General features: G+C 40.0%; 2 protein-coding genes across 2 annotated transcripts in view; both read right to left on the reverse strand.

Moving 5' to 3' along the window:
* Positions 1 to 433: 433 nt before the first annotated feature.
* LOC108577565 lies at positions 434 to 5,163 on the reverse strand. Its single transcript, XM_017940746.1, has 2 exons — positions 1,098 to 5,163; positions 434 to 529 (listed from the first exon to the last, which is right to left on the reverse strand). The coding sequence occupies exons 1-2, from the start codon at positions 5,022 to 5,024 to the stop codon at positions 434 to 436; spliced, it is 4,023 nt and encodes a 1,340-aa protein (XP_017796235.1). The 5' UTR covers positions 5,025 to 5,163.
* LOC108577572 overlaps positions 4,924 to 14,346 on the reverse strand; it is a 69,006-nt gene continuing 59,583 nt past the window's right edge. The window contains exons 9-17 of the mRNA XM_017940753.1: positions 13,933 to 14,071; positions 12,148 to 12,947; positions 11,682 to 11,773; positions 10,342 to 10,943; positions 9,263 to 9,509; positions 8,340 to 8,585; positions 8,097 to 8,274; positions 6,937 to 7,215; positions 4,924 to 4,990 (exon numbers count right to left, since the gene is read on the reverse strand). Of these exons, the coding sequence (XP_017796242.1) occupies positions 6,951 to 7,215; positions 8,097 to 8,274; positions 8,340 to 8,585; positions 9,263 to 9,509; positions 10,342 to 10,943; positions 11,682 to 11,773; positions 12,148 to 12,947; positions 13,933 to 14,071 (2,569 nt within the window). The 3' untranslated portion in view covers positions 4,924 to 4,990; positions 6,937 to 6,950. The remainder of the gene's footprint in view (positions 4,991 to 6,936; positions 7,216 to 8,096; positions 8,275 to 8,339; positions 8,586 to 9,262; positions 9,510 to 10,341; positions 10,944 to 11,681; positions 11,774 to 12,147; positions 12,948 to 13,932; positions 14,072 to 14,346) is intronic.

Raw genomic sequence — 14,346 nt, forward strand, 5'->3', positions numbered from 1 at the left:
ATTATTTTGCACTAATAAATATACACACTTCTCTTGAAAATTTTATTTTTTGGTATTTGAAACGTTTGGAACCCTTTAATTATCAATACCGATTGAATATTTTTGACACACACAAAGTTTGTAAAATTTGATCGTGTAATTTATGCTTGGAAATTATGCTTGTGATTTCTATCATCCCTAATTTATTCTTTCGCAGTATAGAATGAAATTTACGTAGAATTGTAAATTAACAAAGGACACTTCAGTGGCGCCTGCGTGAAAATAGAATTCTCGTGAATCAGCGTGAAATCTGTTCTTCGGTTGAGAATTGAAAGAAACATGTGAAAAAAGAAAAAATTAATGTAGCTGTGACGCTACGAAGCGTCGCGGTAAAATCTCGTCGAGATTCGGGGGAAACGACGACGACGATGACTTGTAGAAACTACGGTTTTAACTATACAGTACAATAAAATACGAGGCGTGGGGTTTCTGGTTTTGGAACGAAGCGATTAATACCTGAACATTCCTCACATTTAGCTGCGGCTTGTATCTGCGGGGAAAAATTTAAGTTGATTGTTATTTTATTCCATCTCGTCGGAGGTACGTGTGTAGAACAGGTGTAATTTCATTTAAAGTTGTGTAAACTATTTTTTACTCTTAAACTCAAAATTTATTTAAAACTGATCAATGCTGTATCGTTACTTTACAATTAATACAAGTAACTAATCTTCTAAATCAGAAGGAATATATTTTGCTGTGATATTTGCCTATCGTCAAATTTGTCAAATATAGTAAGTGAACGTTTCTTCCAAACTTTCGTTATTTTACCAAAATTGATATTAATTTTTTTCAAAAAATCAATCAGAATTCTACATTCCTATGAAACAATAAATACTTTGTATAATCAATTACGTTATCTTCTTTATTTATAACAAAAAGAATAATCACCAGCTACGTCCACAATTTACTTCAATTAACAATGCAAATAAAATGCCACAGCAACAGCCCTAAATCCGAACAAAACTCAATTATCGTTCATTTAAGAAACACCTCAGGTACACCTCCTCTTTACGTCCCCCTAACGAACCGTTCTATCACCATTAAAATTGAACACTAACCTGTGCAGCAGTTTCTCGTTTCTCGAAAGAGCGCGATTCACTGTCCAGCAATTCCTCCGTCTGTCCAGCCTGGAAATCCACTTGCTCGTCTGGAACGGTTTCTTTCAGAGTCGGTCTGTCGGGAGCGTTCTTCTCTTCCGGCAAGTTTGCGTTCTGGCCCGCGGGACTCCCCACGGTACCATCTTCGTCGGGATTTCTCGTACCGATCACAGTGAATCCACCTTGAAACTTCACCGACTTCTTTCGTTTCACCTTACCAGGCTGCTGCCCGCACGAATCGCTGGCAAACGCGTCTTTCTCCATCTTACTCGCCTTCTCGCACTCGTTGTTCTCTACGATATCTCTGAACCGACGATCGTCGGTTAGATTCTCCGTTTGAAACTTCTCGACAATCGCAGCGCACTGTCCTTCTCTCCTCGTCGAACAGATCAATTTCTCCGAATTTTTCTCCGCCACAGAGAAGCGATGATTGTCCCTCTTTTGCGTTTCCAAGGACCTAGCCTCGACGGCCTTCGCCTCCAAACCCCTGCGGATACTGAACACCGACTGGTGCTCCGGCATCCGGTCCCTATCTACTCTATCGTTAGTTTTAGAATCTCTGTCGGTCGTCGTCTCGCGTTGAATCTCGTAGTACTTAACGAAGCTCCTAACTCTACCCGGGGTTATCGTTACAATGTCGCGGGATTGGTCATCACTTACAGCTACGGGTGTTACGGCCCTGTTATTGTCATTATTATTACAATGGGGTCGAGGAATCCTCCTAGCTATGGCACTCTTGTCGCCGCTACCCGTCCTCCTGCTTAACTCTAACTGTTGCGCGGTCACGCTACTACGATTATGCGACTCGTCATTTGCGTCAGTCTTTTCACTGCAGCTTACCATCTGCAGACGTTCCACGGAGCCTTCTCCAGCTCCCTCTCTGCTAATTCTTTCATCGGACACGTTCTTCACGGTATCGTTTCTCCTCGGTTCCACGCGAACTTCGTGTACGCTCATCGACGATTCCGTGTGATCCACGTTCCTCGTTCTTTCGTCTCTGTCCAGATTTAGTTTGGAATATTCTTCGTTAGGATCAGCTGAGATTTCGTAGTTTCTGAGTTTCATGGGATCCGTTTGGGAACAGGTGTTACCGCTGTCTTTATTTCCTCTATACTTCGCTTGTAATTCGTCAGTTTTATCATGGTCGTTTTGAAGTTTGCCGGTGATCGTCGAGGGAGGGTTGCAACGTTTCGACGAAGGAATTTTCGACTGTAAATTGATCGTTTCGTCGTACGTTTCCCTGGTCAAATCACCGGGCACGGTATCCTCGCTATTTTTCCAACTCTCTCTACCTTCCGATCTCGTTTCATGTTTTTCTTTATCGTCCTCCCGTCGAATAGCAGCTTGTGGATGATATTCAGTAGCAGTTTTCCTTTCACCGTTCACCGGTTTCAATCTGATGTTGCTGAAATTGGAAAGCAATTCATTCAATACGTCGCACTTCGCGTCATCGGCGCTTTTCTTGTTCGCTTGGACGATCTTCTTGGGCGCTGACCTTTTTGAAAGACTCGTGTCCGTCTTTCTCAACGAGGCTCTCGACTCCTGTAAAATCTTCTGGATCTCTGGATCCATTTTTATCGAATCGTGCAACCGATCGACGAGCTTCTGGTCTCTTCTGCTCTTCGACATCGATTCTTCGAATGTTACAGGTGTTTTCGGATGCGTAGCGACGATCTCGCAACTTGCCCAAACGTGAACCGAATCCTCGGATAGCATATTTTCCAAAAAAGTGTTTCGCCGAATATCGACTGGAACGCTGATGCTTTCTCTCCTTTCAAAATATTCGTCGCTTATAAAATTATTATGTGACAATTTATTATTTTCAGTAATCGGGATACTTTTCATTTCGTCATTCTTACCGATCGATTCTCGAGAATTCGTTCTGGTTTCACTTAAGGGAATATCGTAAGTATCTACACTAGTATTATTCACATTAGAATCTTGATTTTCCTCTTCGGAATCGTGCAACGCGAAATCATAGCGATTCATCATGTTTCGAAGCGATTCACTCACGAAAATCTTCCTTTTGTATTCTTGCGTCGATCTGTTAGGTGAATCAATTCTTATTGGCAGCTGCTCGTCATTTTCTACCTCTTCTTCAGCTGACAACACTTCTTCGCCAATTTCAGCCTCCGCTTCATTTTGTATCGAGTGATCCCCTGTAACGCTATTTTCTACTTCGTTTCTCACTAATTCTTCGTCAAAGACTTGTATCTCGTTTATTGTCGATTCTTCTTCGTTATCGTCGAAATCTCCCTTCTCGCAGATTATGCAATTGGCGTTTACTTCGTTCGACGATTCCTCTTCAAGATCACCTTCCGTTTCGTCTACAATTCTCGAAACTGTCTCTTCGCTCTTACCTTCATTTTCACAGATCTCGAACGACGAATCCTCGTCCGTAGATTCATTATTGTCTTCCAAGCTGCTTGGAGCAGTCTCCCAGGCAACGTTGTTATTATCAAGCGACCCGTTGAAAAAATCATTCTTGACCTTGGTCCACAAAGAACCGCACTTCGTCTTCGACTTGATTAAACTCAACTCCGCTTTGCTGACGTCCGCGGCTTTCAATTTGAACGACCTACCCGGCGAACCGAGCGAGATCGAAGCACGAAACGAATCGTTCGAATTAACGCGATCGTCCTCGTCCTCTGTGAATGCTTCTTTACCAGCCATCTCGATGAAATTCGTGGCGTCTTCCAGCGAGGACCATTCAGCCGAGCTGTTTTTTCTTGTCTTCAAAATCGAGCTTAGAGGAGGTACGTCAGCCAACTCGTCGGAAATCCGTCTAACTGTCGTCTGTTTCTCGACGTTCCTTCTCGTATCCGTACAATCCGTATCGTTCGTGATCTCGATCAATCGCACGGAAGAAGAGGTACGATTCCAGCCGATTTCATCGTCCGACAGAGGATCGATATTCTGCAAACTGTCGCTCATTGCCTCGCCGTCCTCGTTCAACTCGTTGTCCGGAGTCGAGGAGCTAGGTGACTCGATCACAAATCTCACCTTGGTTAATCGAGGAACCGTGGCTTCCTCCTCGAAGCTGTCGTAGCACATCGGGCCAGCCGATCGTCGAATGTTCACCTTGTTGCTCCTGTCGATGTAATCCTCGAAGATGAAGCGACTAGGCTCGTCGCATTTCTCGATAAAATGGTCCGCGAACGTGGTGCTCCACGTGTCCAAGCATTTCTCGAACGGTAAGTTTGTGGTTGTGACACGAAAGCACAGCTCGTTCTCCTCGAACTCTTCCAACGAGTTCTCGAACGACTCGCGGAGAGAATCGCGGATAGAGCTAGCGATCTCCACCGGTGACTTGTCATCTGTATCGTCCTCCTCGTGCTGCTGTAGCGTGTTCGACATGACGTTTTGAAAGTCTTGCAAAGTGAAGAACAACGGCGGATACTTGTTCGTCTCCTTCCTGGCCAATGTTTCGAAAATGAACGGACGTTGTTCATACGGTGGATCCGCGACGACACGGTTCGGGCTACATATTTCGTTTTTGTCATCGTGAATGGTTGTTTCGTTGGTAGACAAGACTGGGTCGGTGTCGTCGAACTGCAGATACGACGGTGTTCCTCCTCTGACCGTCTCGCTGGAACTTAGACTGTTGAACGTTTCTTCTGCATCGTCGACTGGTCGCGCTATCGACGTCGTTTCTTCTGGCTGATCCTCGGCGACGTGAGTCCTGATTCTTCTGGTAGCTTGCGGCGGTGGCGGCGGCGCCAAACGCTTTCTGTCTGACTTCTTGAGACGCGTCAGTGACGTTCCTTCCGGAGATTTTGCAATTGCCACAGACTTCGCTTTGCGCTTCTTCCGTCTCGGTGGGACTGGCGGTGTGCTGCTGGCAGATTCTGCGCCTGAAACAACGATTGATCGAACGTTGGTGTGCATGACACTAGAAAATGTCGATGAAGCTGCTTGCTGCTGGCTGGCTGCTGTTGGCTCTGTAACACGTTCGTCACCGAATGCGTATAGTCACTCTTCCCAATTGGAAACTTGATCACACAGCTCTGGATAAATTGATCAAAGTCTTAACTGATCACTCGGTACATTGGCAAACAGGCGAAGTGTTTTTTATTGGAAACACGTGAAGGAAGGCAATTCGTTGGATTTACATTTGTGCATGCTGGCTAGGCTAGCGAAGATTGGCCAGAGTTCACGGATGTGTTCAAGGGAAATTCCGAATACGGAAACGCGTGACTAACCACGGCGTTAGACCGAGGGATACTAAAGGTGATTCCCTACAAATGACAGACGGTCCTCCACTCCTCTCTCCGCCGCGCGGTCAATAGCAGTGATTCACTAACGTTGCCAAGTTTAAATTTCCTATTGAATGAAGGAAGACCCTAACGAGATGACGGCTGAAATGCTAAAATCAATCTTATTCCTAAAGCTGATAGAACCGGTAAATTGTACTCCTTTTGGAGAAGATCAGTTTCTTTGTAAACTACTTTACAATTAGTGTTAAATATTTCGTTCTAATTTCATCTCTGCTTTTTTTTCTAATTTTTATTTCCATTTGGATAATGGCTAATTCGACGAATAAAAGTTAAAGAAATATTTTTCTCGTGTTTCAATTTAATTAACGATGTTACTTCGGCAACTTCAAGATGTTAAAATTAAGAGTTCGCCTTTATGGGCAATTTACCAACGAAGATATCCGTCAAGATTAAACTACAGTTTTTCTTTTCGTTCGTTTAATTTCGAAAATGAATTTGAAGGTATGTTAAGTAGATGCATGGAAAAGACTGAAAAATGAACTTTAGCGGATAGAAGTTCGCTGTTCAAGATCAAACTCTAATCTTCCGTTGCCAGTTAGAGGACAAGACTGACGTGACAGCTCGTATTAAGCGCGCAAATAGAAAGAGTAGCGAATGGTGCCGCCTCGAACTCTGAGCAAGGCTTCGTCCGTTAAATGGATAAAAACAATTCGATTAGGTTACGTAGTCGATGCAGCCACGTTTCACATAATGGACGTAATGGCCCTAATGGTATTTTCTATAGGATTTTGCACGTACTAGCCTTGATTGGAGAACCGAAATTTAAAGGCCAAGCGGAAGGTCATTGTTGGTAACTTAATTAACAAGACACATTTTAAATATTAAACATCGAATATCTAATTATTTACGTGTAATAAGGATACGTATACATCTTTGGTTTCTAAAAGTTAATTGCAAAAGGAAAAAGAATGTAAAATGAAGTGTGAGAAATATTACGGATTTGTAGTAAATTAAAAAGAAAACTTAAAAATTTTACAAAACATATGAATAAATTTACAAAAACAGTGCTGCATTTTAGAAAATGTATCGAACAGTAAGAAATTAATAAATTATGACTTCATTTCTATAAATGATGCTCTTTGTCTTGTAATCATTTTAATAATTATTTTACTAGCCATTTGTGTAGGTATCATCTATTCACAATTCTAAAATTGGTAATTAATTCTAATTTGTAAATTTAAGTTAAGAATGTAAATTCATTTTTCTCAATAATACAAGTGTTTTTCTATTCCTCTTCCTTAACTATTAACCTGTGCGACGAATCTGACTTGTTGTAACTTACAAAGCAAAAGGTTAATTAAATTAAAGATTCATTGAATGCGTGAATTAAATCACTCATCAGTGTGGAAATATTTGTACAAAGTATAAGCACAGTCTATAAATTCACAGATTCTCATTCTCAAAAGGTATTCCCTTTCTGTCAACTGCATTCAAACGCAATCGTTTCACCACAGTGATTCAAATGTCACAGGACAGAAGGTAAAAAAAAAAAAAAAACGTGTATGTACAGAATAACTACTAACTTGTTTATCGACGACTAAATAAAAACTTGGCGACTCGTCCTGCTGACGTCGAAGTCCTCTATACTGAGCAACATACTGGCGGACTTAAGTGCACCATTATCGACGAGATCGGCCATGTACAGGCTGTTTGCATTGTGATTACCCATTGCGCTCGATGCGGCACTGCTATACGCGCTCGAGGTGTTTTGCACGGACGCAACGTCGGTGGTCCTTTGAACGAGCCATTTGTTTGTCATGCTCGACGTATCCGCTTCCGAGGACACGTCGAATCTGATGTCACTGGAATCAATGCACGTGAACTCTTAAACTTTGCTTGGAAAATCAATATGCATACTTTTAAATGCGACACACTGAAAAGTCATTCTTCTATATAGCCAACGCTGGTTCTTTTTAATTAGGTCAGACCAGTTTTGTTCACTTTTATAGTAGAGCACGTTAAACGACATTTCGTTGAAAGCAAAGCTAACGTGTTAATCTTCAAGTGATTTTTCATTCCACGTAATTTGAATATAATTTTTCCTAACTACGCATGTTTTGTCATATTTGAGGTTAATCGTTCTTTGAATATAATTCACGGTTTAACTTTGAATAATTCTTTGAACATTTTCAGTGTCGTATCCGTTGTGATGAGATTTTGTGGGAAAATAATTGGTAGGACTGAAAATAATTGGTAGGCATTTGCCTAATGCGTATTACACTATGTTCTATTTTATACAAGGTGTTCTAGCAAAATTTGAAATTTAGAATGCAACATCTTAGAATTTGAGTAATAACACACACATCGAATAATCGGCATTTCATTGGCAATACTTGACTGCACATACGAAGTTATGACATTCGACGACATATATTACGATAATACGCAATTTCCCATGAACTCTCGTTAAAAATTCTAAAATGAAATACTAATGTATTCTATTCACTTTTAAAATTATAAAAAAAAACGTGAAAATTAATCGAACACATCCACAACACAAACTTCGACTAACTGTAACGAGAAAAAAAACCGCCAAACTATTTTGAACAAATTATTCTATGACGTAATACGGCGCACTTTCACACAAGAACCAATGAACGATAACCTCAAAGTACCATCGATCTATTAAATTTAACGTGAAATAAAAAACGAAGCTCGAGGAAAGAAAGTATTTTATACTCACTTCAAATAATTATTTCTCGCTGGTTGTTCGTGATTCTGCCTGGAGGTTGCGTTTTTACGAGAGGCAGCCTGAGAGAGGACCAGCTCGATCGTGTCGGACGAGCTCTGCAGCATCTTCAGAGCGTCCTCATACCGTAGATGCAATAAATTCTGCCCATTTATCGCGACGATACGATCTCCTGCAGCCAATAAATTTCACGGAATTAATACGGACAGTGTGAAAAATGGGGCTTCAAAAGCTTACCTTTGTTCACGTTTCCCGCCATATCGGCCGATCCGCCAACCGACACCGCTTGTACGTAAACGCCACCGTCGTTACCCTCTGTCACTTGCAGCCCTATGCTGCCACCGTGGCCTCGTTCCAACTTAATCGTCTGCAGAATTCGCTCCTCGGCGAATGACAGTTCTTCGAGTCGTGCCGCTAAAGAAGCTGACATCGATTCGTCCTCAGTAACACGAAATGTCTCATCGTTCGTACGGATATCTGCGTCTGTTGGATAGAAGTTATGCAATTTATAAATCTACGCCTCAAACTGATCCAAGTTCCATAATTCTAGGTTAGAATAAAAAAGCATCGATTAAATCTTGTTTATTTATTACGTAACGTAAATAGATCTCTATATCTCGGATAAAATAAAGAAAGAGCAGTGAGATTTTCAAAGACGTATTCAAAGGTTATTGCGTCATAAAGACTAGAATACTCGTAAAACTATTCCAATTTTCAGAAAATATATTTCTTCCCATTCAATGATAGTTTTCTTATATTTAAATATCAAGCTGTCTAAAGAACAGTAAAATGTGAATATTTTTTGTCTACTTTAACAAAAGAAGAAAAGAAATAAATACGTTTATAAATGACAGATAACTCAATTTAAAAAGAAAGCGAATTAGGTTAGTCTGGCTCTAAGATACAGAATCTCAATGTTCGCAAATTTGAATTTGAATCTTGATATTGAATTTTTTCATTTGTGCAACAGAATTGTACACTATTGTCTAGAGAAGGATAACATTTGCTGTAGTATTTTACGTATATACATATTTAAACAGAAATATTTAATATTTTCGAAGTATTTGACGATGATTGTGTCTCGGAGATTTTAGAATATTCGTGGAACTATTTTAATTTTTATAAAAATCGATAAATTTTCAATCAAAAATGTTACTAACTGAGCACGTATGCTTCCGGTAGAGGAGATTCCGTGGATCGAGCGGATAACGACTGAATCGACGATTCCGTGTCTGATTTTAGCGATAGCGACTCCATGTCGTCGGTAAGAGCGGTATCTTTCTGCACGAGGCTGCTGTAGATCGCACGCGTTCCCATTTTCACCCCTAGACGACGTGGTAAACTCGGTGTACGATAACCGCCGGTTTGCCTGGGTGTTCCGTAATTCGGTAAACTCGAGGTCTTCATCTACGACATGCAAAATCGTTTTTTAACATTAATCGAAGACTTTACAAAAATGAGGTAACTTTACAATTTGTTGAAATTGGGTTATAGATAGCATTGAATAAATTAGTGCAAAAAGAAAGAAACAGATCTGACAATGATACACTGTATTCTTTTCCCTAATTTAAAAAAAAATAGTGTAGATTGATATTTTTTGATATGTTTCCATGTACTAATACATAGCTTTATAACATAACAATGGCGTTTAATGTAACTGTTTATCCAAGATAAGTGGATTCTTATACAGTTTGGTACAAGAAGGGGACAGCTTGAAATTTTCAACATTCACTCTGCCATAAGGAAAAGATATTTTTGTTAACACTGTTATTATTACTTTTCGAAAAGTTAGTATAATACATTTGGAGTTGCTCCTTCTTGCAGCAGACTTCAATTTTAATTTTGGTATTTGTCAATTTTTACATTGAAGAAGAGAAAGTACACTTCACAGCAGTAAACCACAATTTCCACTCTCAGATATTTCTACTCTCCTAAAATTATACGAGAGTGTAATAATTCCATTCCTGTTAAAAGAATTCAGATTTCAAAAACTACATTCACGACAAAATTGCTCAACGATTTTACGTACGGAATCACATTAACAGTATCAAGGATCAATTTTTCCAATTACCAATAACATCAAACGCTAGAAATTTAATAGTACCACTGTTACACAGTCCAAAGATATGAAAAATCTTTCGTGCAATGATTTCACCATTACCCAAACAATCCCACAAAAGATATGGTGAACGCCAGGTTTTTTCGGGTCACAAGAAAACATAACAAAAAGTCGATCTACCTTATGTAGCGACTTCTTGACGTCCGACACGTCCCATACCTCATCCGGAACAGGAAACTCGTTCTTCCTCGAGATTCCAACCTTATTGATCGCGGCGTACAGCTCCTCGGGATTATCCGATTTCTCCAGTTGATCCACGTCGTTCGATGACATAATCTTAGGAAGCGAATAGCCACACTCGATTTCCGTGTCTAATTCTATCCGCGGACAGTTGTACAGCTTTCCGTCGTTTTTCATTCCTTTCACGTCCAACGAGAGCGGCTCATTCGGACCCGTTAAACTTCTGTCCGATTCGTTCTCCGTGTCGCGAGACTCGCCTTCCGGTTCCAGACGAACGTTCACTTGCGCGTAAAGCGCGTCCTCCTCCGAAGAATAGAAACCAGGCTCGCGAAGAAGCGGATCCTTCGGCTTCGGTACCGCGTTCACATCTTTCTGCGGATTCTCGTTCTCTTTGTTCTGGTATTCCTCCAGCTGCATCGTGTAATTCGGCCTGAGCTGCGCGTTCTTCACGGTGTTCGCTATGGCTATTTTCGTTTTACTATCGTGGGACTTGGACTTGGACGGCGAGGCCTTCGCCTCTACTGTCATAGGAACGCCGAATTCTGAAAAATATTTCGTGCTTTGTGTTATTGCTTGTGCGGTATAAAATGGAACATTCTTCGAAGATGGTTTTGTTCGACGGATAAATTGAAATTTTCTTCGATAGTGCACTGTTGCTTTTAGAAATATTCGAATACTGTGTGAGATTGCCTTTTGTTTTTTTCGTTGGGAAATATTGTTTGTTGTATTTCACAGTTGCAGTAAAAATGATGTCCAATTAGTTTATACATTAGCAAAAATAAATATTTTCCATATTCATAGTATAATGTTCGTATTGATATTTTTGCCTGTCCTGTGTTTAATGGTTGATTTGGTAGGGTAAGGATGCTTTTGGAAGTAAATTTTAATTACTTAGTGTTTAATGTGCTATAAATTGGACTTATTTAATTTTTGACTGTTTTTTAATACGAAAAATATTTATATCAATTTTAAACCAAAACTATTTATACTAATAAGTATCTTCAAATATTTTTTAAATATTCTAGTTTCCTTCAATGTCATACACTGACTAAAATAGTTCGAACTTGTCAGTCGTATAATTAATACTCGAAACTGAAAGACATTAATTAACATAATTACAATTAGATAAAGAGTAAATTTATCACGTTTCCCAGTTTCTTAATCACATAATATCTTAATCCGCAGATACGAACCAGAAACGACTATTTCTAAAGAACTTGTTCAACCATCGAATCTCACATCTAAACGCAGAAACCCAATGTGTAGAAGGTGAAACATACCTTTCGCGAGTCCCTGAAGCGAGGTAAGCTCAGCGCGCAGCCTTAAGAAGAACTGATGGTGCAAAGAGGTGAGTTTGAAAGCGAAGTAACTTCTGAAAAAACCAAAAAAATCTCTCTGAACCTCGAAGCCTACGGTGACACGAGCTGTGCATTAAAATCCTTTAAATTCCATTCAAAACGTGGAAGAAACACGAAGCATAATCTCTTTTCATCTTAAAATTCCCGTAACATCTCCATTTTAAATCTACTTCGACGATAATCTAATTAAACTCACCCGCAAAACTCGAACAGTCTCCTGTCTCTGAATATCATTGAAATTTCAACAAGAGAAGCTCATAATACGTTTAACGTTCCGATAAAAAAACCATAACTCTTTCATCCGCCGTTGAAAAACCTGCTCTTTCTCATTCGCTATCGACCGGCTAATTTGCATCCAACCGAGTCAAACAAATAATTAAACGCTTACTTTCGGTGGTCCATTCTGAGCTTGAACTTGCATCTCTTCCCATTCACCTTGCTGTACACCACCAAGCAGCTTTTACTATAGCTCAACGTCTGAATGTCCTTCCACTGAAACTGCGCCAACTCGATCCTCTCCCTCGGCTCTCCTCCTCTTTCAAACAGCTTCAAACCCTGCGCGTGAATAGCCAGCCAGACGTTGCTCTCCGTTTTCTTCTTGCTAGCTTTCCCCTTTCCACCGTGATTCAAATTGTTATTGTTGTTCACGTTGTTGATATTGTTATTGTTGCATGTTTGATACTTGGATTTATGCGCTCCGTAAATATCGTTGGACGTGGCGCTTTTAGTCAAACCGGGCGGTTTCCGATCGTGATACGGAATCTTCGGTACGTTCTCGCAAGAACCTAATCGCGAGATCTCGATACGACCGCGTATCTGATATTCCTGAACTCTGCCGTCCTGGCTGTAGATATTCTCGCTGGAATCGAGTAATTCGTCGGACGTGTCGCAATTACTGTCCGGTTTTCTTTTCCTCTGTTGCGCCATCACCTTCTCCAGCTCCTTCGAGTCGACAGTAGCGATGTAATAGTGGGAACCGTAATCCGGAAGCGTCTGCGCGTGAGTTATGAACATTTCCTCAGCTTTGTTCGAGTCCAGACCACGTCTATCCCGATGAGCCTGATGGAGACGGGCTCGGAGAGCCTCGGCCCCTCCGTTGTTCATCTGAGTTTGATGCTGATCTATGTTCAGGATCAACGATTCAGGGACGTAGTGCTCGAGCAGGAAGTAATCGCCGCAGCCGTGTTCCTAAACAGGAGGCGAGAGAAGTCACGCGTTATCGCGACGAAACGATTCCGGGGATAATGTCGCGGAAGGAAGAAGGATACCAGGCGAGAAATCTGTTTAGGGTCTTGGACGGTGTTTTTTTTTTTTTTACCGAGATCTAGACGATTTGTTCGGCGAGGGAACGGTTCGGATATTCGGAGATAGCGACGGGTTGTGAAATTGAAAAGATAAAGTAGATTCTGTGGTGAATCGGGAGCGTTTAATTTAGCGACAAGAAGGAATTGATCGGTTTGCCTTCGTTGAAGTTTTAGGAAGGATACTTTTATGTTCGTTTTTCTGGGATTTTTGGAATTTTGAAGGTTTGGTTTGAGGTTTTGAATTTTGTACTGTAGGAAGAGGAGAGGATTTCCTAAATGTATATTTAAGAAAGAGAATTAAAGAGAAAATGAAAAGAATATTTTTTAATTAATTTTTGAAACGAGATATGAGAAATTTTATCTTTTATAATTTTGTACTGTAGAAAGAATTATTATATATGAGATTATTGAATTTTATACAAATTTTTCCAAGAAAAATTTTTTTGTGTAATTGTCAAATTTTCAAAGTTTTACTTTTAAAGCATTTTTTAAAAGATATCAAATAAGAGAAATTTCTAGTTTCATAATTTTGTAAAGTAGATTTCTAAACGTATATTTCAAAAAGAAAATTTATCGTTAAAATTATCTGCGTGTGCACATGTTCGAAACCATCTTTAACCCTTTCGTGACCAAATTATTCTTTCCAAGAATTTCTTATTTATCTACCAATGGATGAATTTTTATTCGAGTACTCAAACGAGACACATATGCGCCCCAGTGGTCACGAAAGGGTTAAGCTGATTCCGTTTATATTTGTACAGCTGAATGTTCTACAATTCTCTGCATCGGTAATTGTGGCGTGCACGTGTCCCAATCGATGTTTAATTCCAATGATAATCTTAAAAGCAACGTATCTCGCATTTACTCACGTTCACGTTATAATTCCCAAATTCGGCCTGAAGAGCGAGTCCAGTCAGATTAATTAACTCGGGATATGGACACACCAGCTGTTGCTCCAGTATACATCGTCGTATTTGTAGATATAGTAGATGTTTCGATATCCAACTCCTAAACGAGTAATTCATAATTGATCAATCGTTTCATAATTTTCAACGTGCGAGAATATCTGCATATTATTACATACGGAAACGATGTTCGATTCTGTAATTACCGCGATAACCCGGTAAAAATATTGTATGCTATTTTTTTCGTTTGTAAAAAAATTCTGTTACGTTGGTTTTTAATTTGGGATTTTTTACATGAAATACTAGTAACACCAAGAAGTAAAAATATAGAATATATTATTGGATTTCTAATCGTTCACTAATTGATCGCTCAAATTA

This window comes from Habropoda laboriosa, unplaced genomic scaffold, assembly GCF_001263275.1.
Source record: "Habropoda laboriosa isolate 0110345459 unplaced genomic scaffold, ASM126327v1 scaffold578, whole genome shotgun sequence".
Taxonomy (NCBI): Eukaryota; Metazoa; Arthropoda; class Insecta; order Hymenoptera; family Apidae; genus Habropoda; species Habropoda laboriosa.

Bases quoted from the DNA above. Each gene is read 5' to 3' on its own strand.
- LOC108577565 (XM_017940746.1), bottom strand. From the start codon at position 5,024: ATGCACACCAACGTTCGATCAATCGTTGTTTCAGGCGCAGAATCTGCC. The intron at 530-1,097 runs GTTAGTGTTCAA...TTTTCCCCGCAG, and splicing joins AACGAGAAACTGCTGCACAG to ATACAAGCCGCAGCTAAATG.